Raw genomic sequence first — 10,935 nt, forward strand, 5'->3', positions numbered from 1 at the left:
ATTTTCATATTTTTCCATGAGCACACTGCTTAGAATTCATCACCAATTCTGAGAGTTATCCAGGAACCTCAATTGTACCACCCTAGTTCTGCTTTTTTAAAAGATGGACAAGGTTACATAAAAAGGCAAAAATCTAACTTTTTGGTTTTGTTCGGTTAGTGCAAACTAATGTGTAGTATCATATTCTTGAATGAGTTTAAGATTTTAAATCAATTATAGCTCTAACACAAACTGTTTTAACAATTACAGAAACCCGCCAAATTCAGTTTTTCTTTTTTTTTAGGCAAAAAGGCTAAACATTCACACCTATTGAAACCACATCCTGTCTACAATGTCTGTCTTGCATTTGTAATACTAACTGCTCCTTCCAAAAGCTTTTACATTCTTTATTAGTTTTTATGCCATCATCCCACGGGCTCACCATCCCCATCAATTTTCACGGCATCCTTTCATTATTAAAATATGAGGATACAAACATTTAACATTAGCAAGTATATTCCAGCATTTCCTCTTAAACTATGAATTCCATGAAAAGCAAAGAAAAGGAGGTTGAGACATTCAATCCAAAGGCCCATTAAAATTTGGTTGACAAATTAAAAAGAAAATTTGTGTTGAAATATCAGAAGAGAATTACTCTCTAAAAAACTTCCCCAGTGGGTACGGAATGAGTATCTAGCATAAAGGGAACAACAATGGCCTAAACATTAGAGGGAGCTGTTTGTGCAGGGGTCATTTTAATCTATTGCGTTTGTTCAGCCGTTTGGTAGAACTACAACAGGGTGAAAACGGTTAAGGATGTGGACAAAACAATCACGCTGTGCTGTGTTCAAATCCTGGCTCAGTGACTCAACACATTATGTAATCTTTTTAATTACCTAGTTTCTCCTTCTAAATATGGAATGATCATCTCTGAACTCTGAAGGGATGTTCTGAAGATCAGAAGAGTTCTTGCACATAACAAGCTTAGCAAAATGACGAGTGCTTCATGAATGCTCAACGATTTCCTAATTTTTTTAAAAAATAAAAGTGAAATCCATCCAGTGTATCTAGACTTGTCCTGGCTATGTTTGAAATCTCGATCTGCTTAACAGGGGTTCAATGGAGTTTGCAGCTGGGCTAACTGGGAAGAGAAATAATTTTGATCGTTTAAAGAATGGAACAGAAAGCGAAGGAAAGATGAAACCCACTTCTTATCAATTTGTCTCAGGTTCTTACTGTAGCTTCCCCTCATCTTGGGCAAATATTTTTCTACCCTTTGGCTGAAATAGGTCATCTGCTCTTCTATTAGCCATGGCCTCAAATTAGGTTTGAGATAGTCTGGGCTGTGAAAGATCAGAATTTGTGTATTGCACCCGAGCCACTGATAACTGCCAAAGGCTAGGAGTTCCATTCAACATCCTGAAAGATACAAACTAAGATTAAACTCATTATTTTAACAGAGAAAAGGGGACATGGTTTGGGGTTCATTTAACATCACCATTTTCTATGTTGTCAGGAGGACTAATCATTTTAAGGCCAATTTGGCAGTTCTTACTCGTGAGAAACAAAACTCTGCTGAAATAAATGAAGGGCTTTGTATGTGTAAAAATGCTAGACTTCTTGAGGACAGATGAGAAGAAAGGGCCAAGACACTCCTTTGATTTAACAGAGGTAAGGCTACTGTGGCTATTTTAAGTCCCTTAGTCCTATTCTGTTTTGTAACTGGGGAAACTGAGGTTTTCAAGGTAAACATATCTGAGGTCAGGGAACTGGGAAAGGGCAGAAATAAGACTAGGGTCCCAGTTATATGATGCTTAGTCTGAGTTTCCCACACTAGTGTGATTCTAAGAATCACCTGGGACAATAACTCAAATCATACGTCATCGTCTACCTAACCTCCCTGCTCTCATGCTGAACTACTGCTCCCAGAGTTAGACGGGATTTTAAATTATGAAAAGTAAGTGTCTTTTCAAAGAATCTCCATGGAAGGGGGGCACATGGAGTTTTAAGAGGCACCTAAATGAATGGATGAGTTCAGATTATCCCACACAATGATGATCTCCAAGTTAACCGACTGGGGTCTCCACCTAAACATGCTGGAGCCAACACTCCAACGGTGAGACCTGGAAGTAGGTATTTTTAAATAAGGACCCCAAGTGTCCAAGTATAATGAAGTTAAATGGGAGACACTACTCTCTGCCATGGATTGAGAAGGCCTTCAACAGTGGCTGTATACGTTTCCTCAGGAGTTTTGTATACAATGATGATCCAAAGAGATTAACCCGATTTGGGCAGAGCATATCCAGTAACACTGGATCTCTAAAGGTCTCTAAAGTACATAGGATGAAAAGAAGAAAAACAAGGGGGAGAAAAAGCAGTGACAAGAAGGAGCAGAACTCAAATTACTCTACCAAACTGAGCATTTACCAGTTATTTCTGACCCACCTTGTCCAACTATGGCTTCAGAACTTAGTACCAGTGAAAAACTTTTAAATGATTTCTTTCACACCAACTACAACATTCAGGTGGTGGGCAATATATGGCTCATTTCACCCCAATCGAAGAATTTCCCTACTTTTATTGTACTCTGTCACCATCTTAACATTCCTTACATGTGATTATTAAAGACTCTCTTGACATTTAAAGCAGACGCACACTAATACTCAGTCATAGTCTAGGAATTCTAATGCTCCCAGAGTAAGGCAGGATTTTAAATTATGAAAAATAAGTGTCGTGGTTTTCACAGAAGGACATGGAAGTGAGAAACCCAGAGACTCTCTCTCTTCTTTTTCTCGGCTCCGGTTACAAAGCAGTCGCAATACGGAACTACCATGCTGTTAGGACCTCTCTTTCCCCGATATGCTCAGGGCTTGTGCAGGGAGTATCAGGAGGCTCTGTGAGGCCGCTGGTATAGGAACTGTCCTGAGTATTGCCTCGAATAGGGTTAGACAGGGCCAAAGGGGGATACATTACAGATAATAAATTTGCTAAAGTCTAGGAGGCTGGTGTGATTACAAATAGCACCACTAATGGTACAGTAATCACATGTAAAGTTCGTACAGTAATTGATTTGTGTTAGGATTAATGTCTCCCTCTGCTACTGAAACTTGTGCACTTTTCTCCCTGCTGACATTTTCTTAGAGCTTACAATTCCTGGTGTAGATGATTTGGGAGATGTTGGAGTGATCCCAGCATCACTAGACTCCAGCCTTGCTTTGCTACCATGGATTGCCCACAACAGAGCTCCACGAGGCAGAGGGGCAGGGCCCCCAAAGCCAGGTTTTAAAACCAGTTCCTTCATAGAGGCCAACTGGGCCACAATGATCCTCTCGGTGGAAGCATAAGGCAGGATCCTACGATAAAAGGAGCACAGGCTACAAAGACTGGGTTAACCTCCTAGGCTCTGCCCTTATTCGCCATTGGCTTTAAACAAGTTAATCGGACCTCCTAAACCTCAGTTTCCCTATCTGGAGGGATCCCTGAAAACTATTTCTTTGACTCTTAAGAAGCCAGCGATAGTTAAAATAACCATGGATTTAGTAATACCTTCTCAAAGAACAAAAAGAAACACTACATTAAACACACTCATTAAATGTAAGACATACATTAATTTCCAAATGTTGTATTTTTTCTTTTAAAAAGTGACTCCTGGCTGGACACCCTGGCCTGTAATCCCAGCCCTTTGGGAGGCCGAGGCAGGTGGATCCCTTGAGCTCAGGAGTTTGAGATCATCCTGGCCAACATGATGAAACCTGTCTCTACTAAAAATACAAAAACAAGCAGGGCATGGTGGCACATGCCTGCTGTCCCAGCTACTTGGGAGGCCAAGTCAGGAGAATTGCTTGAACCCAGGAGGTGGAGGTTGCAGTGAGCTGAGATCCTGCCACTATACTCCAGCCTGGGAGACACAGCAAGACTCCGTCTCAAAAAAAAAAAAAAAAAAAAAAAGTGACTTTTAGAATCAAGGAAATAAGGTGGTGTCTACCCACAGAGGGACTGTGGGGACTCCAAGAAATTGGGGACAGAAGGCACCTCCGACAGTGCCCTGGCACACAGCAGGAGATCAATAGCTGGCCAGTCAAATGGTTTCCAAACCAGATGAAATAATTACAAGCAGAAGAGGGGGCATTCCATAGTTCTCTCCCACTGCTAGTGGAGTAGGGTGACCAACTCCTCCCAGCTTGCCCAGGACTTTTCCAGTTTTGAAACTGAAAATCCCAACTCTCAGGAATCCCTTCAGTCCAAGAAAGTAAACTGGGACAGTTGGTTACCCTGTTTTGTGTTAAACAGACAGATGAATTTTAAGAGCAATATATTCTTCCACTATCCTTTCTTCCTTATCCTACAACCTAGGCAACATCTTTCATGGCTCCCTTGGCCTGGAATGTCCTTGCCAACAACCCTTTCCACTGTCACCTTCCCCAATCCCTCACCCCTTGCTTTTAGAAACTCTGCCTGGCAGGGAAGTTAAAGGCATCCTGGTTTTACCCTACTAGGTTGTGTATTACAGGAAGAGGCCACGCCACCTTACTTATCTGCATCCGGTGCTCTCTATATAATAGGTGCTTGATAAGTAGTGACTGAATGGAAGAATAAAAGGCACACACACTTCCACCCCATCTCCTGCCAGGCAGATCAATCTTGGTTTGGTTGATTCCTTTTTCCCTTGCCTGCTTTCAATATTCATTTTAAAGGGCCTAGAGGCTGAGGGGTTGTAGGAAGCCTGTCCTGAACCTGCTCCCATGACACACGATGAAAACATCAGGACATCTTCATCCATCAGAGAAAACATATAGCAATTCAGCAATGTCACATGATCATAGAACAAATTAAAACCACTGTATGTGGTCAGAAATATGTATCTGTACCACCACTGTCTCAGCTTCCTAAGTGAAGTCAATTCTGTCAGATTTTTTTTTTCTGTCTCTGAAATCGGATGGTTTCCCCATTCCCCCAAACGGAATTACAATCCAGCCACCACTGCAACTTTCTGTGACATCTCATCTTTAGCTTAGAGGCTAGAAGAGTTCACATGAATGTCCCACCTAAGAGGACCCAAGTAATCTGGATTCATATGAATCTACATCCCTAGGCCCATGGCCGGTGGACAGTGGGTGCCCAATATTGCGGAAGCTTCAAGTGTTTCCTTATAATCCTGGCCATGGCATTTCTCAGTAGGGAGTTCTTATCCTTAAAAGCTTTGTACTTCCTGTGTCTCTGTCCCTCTGTCGTGATGGGGGTAGAGGGAAGACTGCACATTTCACAACCTATGTAAGACTATGTATACTGATTATGAGAATTTTCTCCACTCCATTTCTAACTCATCTCCTTGTCTGTACATCATTCCAGAAGAATCCGTCAAAAAGGAACAGATGAAATCTTACTGCATTCCCTGACTTCAAAAAGGCATGTATGTCATTGAAAAAAATGATTTTTATGGTGTCTGTCTCACTGTTAGGTGTCTATGTGTATAGTATAAGGACCTCACACACTTCTCCGGGTTTACAGTTTTAGACCCCAGGTAATAGCTGGGGTCCTTTGGTAAAATGTTTAAAAATTATAACTGTCTTTGGAATAATGAAATGCAGTAAGAAATGTTTGAAAAGGCTCAGAAGACCCACTGAGATGTCTTCTTCACTCTTCTCTAAATGAGACCAGTAGAAGGTTGCAACAAGAGAATGGAATTAACTAACCCTACTCTGTTAACAAGCTCTACATAAACATTCTTTCTACTGCTAAGAAAACATTCACCATATATTTTTATATCTTTCAACAAAAATTTAACAAATATAGATGTACCTTGCCTTTTGTAATTGATATTTCTATTAAAACTTTGGTTTCGTAAATCAAGTCATATTTTATTTTATGATTTTTTTTTTTTTTTGAGACGGAGTTTCGCTCTTATTGCCCAGGCTGGAGTGCAATGGCGCGATCTCAGGTCACTGCAACCTCCACCTCCCAGGTCCAAGCAATTCTCCTGCCTCAGACTCCCAAGTAGCTGGGATTACAGGAATGTGCCACTGTGCCCGGTTAATTCTGTATTTTTAATAGAGATGGGGTTTCTCCATGTTGGTCAGGCTGGTCTCGAACTCCCGACCTCAGGTGATCCACCTGCCTCAGCCTTCCAAAGTGCTGGGATTACAGGCGTGAGCCACCGCGCCTGCACGGCATCAAGCCATATTTTAAATACACAGGGACAGGACAGCTCTCACGCACCGTGCTGATTAGATAGTCTAAATCAGTCTCCATAACCCATTGTCTTTATTTCTGCCCAGTTGCCTGAAATCTCACCAGTACAGCCTTGAAGGCTGAATTAAACTGAATTCAACTTAACTGAATTCAACTTAACTGAATTAACTGAATTAAGTTAAACTTTCAGTTTAATTCAAGTGTAGTATTGTACAGATAGCTCTATGGAGGGGAACATCTCTAGCCACTATCCCCTATGGCTCACAGTAGTTATTTTGGAAAAATTGTATCTTTTTTCTTTAGGGAGATTTGTCTGACAGTTCAAAGACACAAGGGCCTTCCATTTCGGGTAAGAGAAAAGGTTTCTGGGGTTTAAATTCAAGGAGGCTGTCTAGGTACATAGCGCTTAAGTGACCTTCACCAGCTTTGGTTACTTCTACAGCTACTGTGCCCTCTGAATTCTCCTGTGGAATCCTTTCATGACGACCCTCTAGGTTAGACATCCTGAACCTCCGTCAATGTATATGGTAAGATTCGATCTGAGCATACGGGGTTTGTTTTTACGATGGGGCACATGTGTGGTCTATCCTGACCACGTGTGAACACTTCAGTACCGTGCTGCAGAGAGAGGTCTTGTGAGTCTGAGTGGCAGGGGTGATTTCTCCTCCTCCTCTAATACAGTGATCACCGCCCTTCGGGAACTGATGAAAACTTAACGGCTCTTTCCTGTAGTGCTAAGTGGTACAAATGTTTTTCAAATTCAAGTTAATCAATGATAATTTTATAACACACTTTGAGAGATACTTGGAGGTTCAAGTTTTTCCCAGACTGATAAATGCTTTAAGAAATATGAAGTAGGCCTTGGGTCAGTCATGTGCAGGTCATCCCCTCTAAAGGAGGTGACGCGCCAGTCTGTGGCTGAGAGAACAAGGGAGGGACGATGCCAACAGAAAACAGAAATAGGCTGTTTGAGGACAAGTACACCTCTTTGAAGTATTCCTGCTGCTGGAGGGACCTGATTGCCCCAATAACTCAGGTTCTATGGGCACCATGACTGGTAGTCAAGTAAGTTAAAAAGTATGTTTCTAGACACTGGTACATTAAGTGGCAAAGGGAACAGCACAAGGCTAGCAATGCTGAACTGCAGAGAAAGAGGAAGCCTATAAAGAATAGATTCCTTTGAGTATAACTGTACTATGTCCCAAATGCCCCCATATGTGGTAGGTCTGCAACTCAAAGACTCTATCGAATCCTTGATTAAGGCTTCTCTTAACTGTGTCTCAGGGGAAGGGTTCTTTAAATACTAAAAATTGCTAACATTTTCTTATCTATTTCATCTGATCGAATGGTAACTAATGGATATAATCTGCTTTGGCTTGGCCCCTTTCTAGCATTGAAACTCTCTTTTGAATAAATTTCTGGTGTTCTCAAGAACCTGTTAATGTCAACTAGCACTGCCCAATGAATGGACAGTCTCACTAGCAAATTATTTTGTAGTCTATTCTTCCTTCTAGACTGTAAGAACTTGGAGGGCAGCTTTATCTGTTTTAATCACTGTACTTTGCAGTAGCTCCAGCAAGATTCCTGCTATCTGAAAGGTTCGAAGTAATGCTTGCTAAATGGGTAAGTGGATGGATGAATGAATGGGTGGGTGGATGAATGGATGAGTGGATGAAAGAATGAATGAATATCCCTTGTCCAGCTTTCCATGATCTCCAAAACTGGCAGGCACTTGCCTTCTGAAGACGCTAGTAGGGAAAACTGACCCATGTAGGAGACTAGACTGGTTTTATACACCCTGGCTAAGAAGGAAGAGATAAAAGGGGGTGAACAGAGCTTTAGGCAGCCAGAACCTAAGGGGACAAGCTGCTAATACTGTAATACAAATTGTTTTTCTGTTCCTCTTGACCAGGGGTGCCTGGCAAACTTCTGTAAGAGCCAGATCATAAATATTTCAGCTTTGGCAGGCCATGTAGATTCAGTTTCAATTACTTGACTCTCCCTACTGTAGAGAAAAGCAGCAATAGGTAATAAGTAAATGAATGGGCATGGGTATGGCTGTGTTCTCATATAATTTTATGTATAAACACTGAAATTGGAATTCCTAGACTTTTTACCAGTCATGAAATAATGTTCTTCTTCAGATTTTTCCCTCAACCATTTAAAAATAAAAACATTCCCTAGCTTGTGAGATTTGGCCTGAGGTCTGTGGGTTGCTAACCCCTGCTCTCAACGAGATCTATGTCATCACTCTGATAATTCCTCAAGCTTTGCAGAAACAGAACACGTCAGAATTAGCCTGTTGTCCCTTCCTCCATTACAGCAAACTCCCCAAAAAAACATTATGAGGAACGAACACATTATACTAACTTCTGGCCAGATCATCTTTGATATCTATCACAAGTTGAAAAACCTGCCTTCAGTTTGATTTATAGCTGAAGGATAAAAGGAAATCTAGAAATAAATGCAATCTATAAATAATCAAAGAATCCTTATATGTTTGTACTACTTCTAGGCCCCACCCACCAAAAAACAACATGAAAGCTGCCAGGAGATAAACACTTAATTTATTGATGATGGTCTAAATCTTTTCCTTCTCCTAACCTCTTTTTGTGGAGAGCGAAGAATAATTCATAAAATAAATGCTCACTTCTTGAGTAATTAACAATGGCCGAACACTCTAATCTGTAGTCTAGAATGGCTACCTGACAAACCGTGACAATTCTAGCCAACGATTTATTTTAGCCCATCATTAAGAATTTAATGTTATCAAATAAATAAATGCAGGCGCTTCTATCACTTTATAAATACCACCACCAATACGTACAAATTCAGGTAGAAAGGTAGTTTATTCTTTTTTTTTTTTTTTTGAGATGGAATCTCGCTCTGTCGCCCAGGCTGGAGTGCAGTGGCACAATCTTGGCTCACTGCAACCTCCGCCTCCCAGGTTCAAGCAATTCTTTTGCCTCAGCCTCCCCAGTAGATGGGATTACAGGTGCCTGCCACCACACCTGGCTAATTTTTCTATTTTTAGTAGAGACAGCCAGGCTAGTCTTGAAATCCTGACCTTGTGATCTGCCTTCCTTGGCCTCCCAAAGGGCTGTGATTACAGGCCAGATCTTCCAGTTTATTCTTTTGAATCCAGTTTGTCAAGGGCTGTGTCTTAATCATAAAAGAACTGTGGGGGTGGGTTACATCTACTACTGTTTTTTTCTTCTCAATAAACATGTCAATGTAAAAATGTTTCCAAAGACTTATTTTAAAATGTTGAGATTTTATGATGTGCCCTTTTCCTGTGTAAATATCTTACTGTTCTAATAAGTTTATATCCAGAGTTTGAATGGAAAAATATTAACTGGCTAACAAAAATAACTTTTGAGAAAAATCCTACTAAAAAATGTAATTTGTCATATAAGATGATAACTAATTTTAAAAAATCCTTTCTATCCTGAAAAGTCACAACAAAAAGTTTAAGTGTGTTTTGGCTGATTTTTCTCTGCAACTATTTGAAGCTGTAAATGACTTAACTCAGTAAAATTCCAAATGTAATTATCTTCTGTACTTAGCCTAGGGCTCTCCATATATCTCGGCATTGCTGTCTTGCATACAAAATAGGCTTTTCGATGGCTGGTAACAATATAATGTACAACATTGTTTTAATTTCCCCTAGTCGGCTAACCTCTTGCCTACACTGAACCAGCCAGAGGAAGAAGCCACTGTGAGTCATCAAGCACTCAAAAGCATTTTGGAACTTGGCTGCATAAATGGGGTTTGCAGGGTCAGGCAGTTGCAATTGTACATTTTAATAATCTCCATTTCTGACCCAATTTTTACTTTTAGAAACTAATTTTCTATTAATTATACCAAGAATGGAATTATTGTTAAAATATGGTAGTTTATCCAGTTATACCCGGAAGTACAACTCACATTAAAAAAAATTCCCCATCTCTCACACTGTGTTTCCCAGGAAAATCTGCAAACTTCATTTTCCCTAGTCATAAAGCACATTCAACATAGCCATGGTTTCTAAATACTAGATTTTATATCTATAAATAGATATGATATATACATTCTATATTAATATATCTGATTATGTGCATGTGTGTTTAAGATGTGCATGGTGAACTCTCAATTACTCTTAGTGGTGGAGAGAAAAAAGGACAATGCAAAATGAGAGATAAACCCACATATAACTTCCATTGCAACTTGGGAAAACATGGCTTTGTGTGTGCTGCCTTGCCATCTTGGTCTCTCGCTCGCTCTTTCTCTCTTCATTCACATTCATTCTCTCAATCTCTCTCTCCCCAGCTTGTCTTCCTAGCTCCAGTTTAATCATATGAGCGACGTCGAGGACGTACACCGACAACAGATAACCAGAAAATGCAAAGGAGAAGTGAGAAGAGAGGGAAAGTGAGAGAGAGATGGAAACATTCAAAGTGGCTGCTGAGAGTTGGCTGCATACACACAGGTGCCCAGAATTTGGAAACCTCTGAGCAGCAGTTCCAAGGAGTGAACTGAGGCTGAACCTGCCCAAAGAGGTAAAAAATAAAATGAAATAAAATGAAATAAAATAAAATAAAATAAAATAAAGGACAATGACAGGTTTTGGACCTTCCATTCAATAATGAGTACACAGGAACTCATTACAGAACACTACAGAAATTTGGAATTGGAGGCATACTGAGGTAATATTAAAAATAAATGTGGTTTTACCTGTAGCTCTAACTGCTGTACAACCTGCATTTGTACTCTACATTGGGCTGTACT

General features: G+C 40.4%; 1 protein-coding gene across 26 annotated transcripts in view; it reads right to left on the reverse strand.

Moving 5' to 3' along the window:
• FOXP1 (forkhead box P1) overlaps nt 1-10,935 on the reverse strand; it is a 631,073-nt gene that overhangs the window by 34,799 nt on the left and 585,339 nt on the right. For all 26 annotated transcript variants that reach the window (XM_050781345.1, XM_050781346.1, XM_050781342.1 and 23 more), the window contains one exon: nt 10,882-10,935. This exon is cut by the window's right edge and continues 34 nt beyond it. In XM_050781345.1, the coding sequence (XP_050637302.1) occupies nt 10,882-10,935 (54 nt within the window). The remainder of the gene's footprint in view (nt 1-10,881) is intronic.

Source organism: Macaca thibetana, chromosome 2 (genome assembly GCF_024542745.1).
Source record: "Macaca thibetana thibetana isolate TM-01 chromosome 2, ASM2454274v1, whole genome shotgun sequence".
NCBI classification, from domain to species: Eukaryota; Metazoa; Chordata; class Mammalia; order Primates; family Cercopithecidae; genus Macaca; species Macaca thibetana.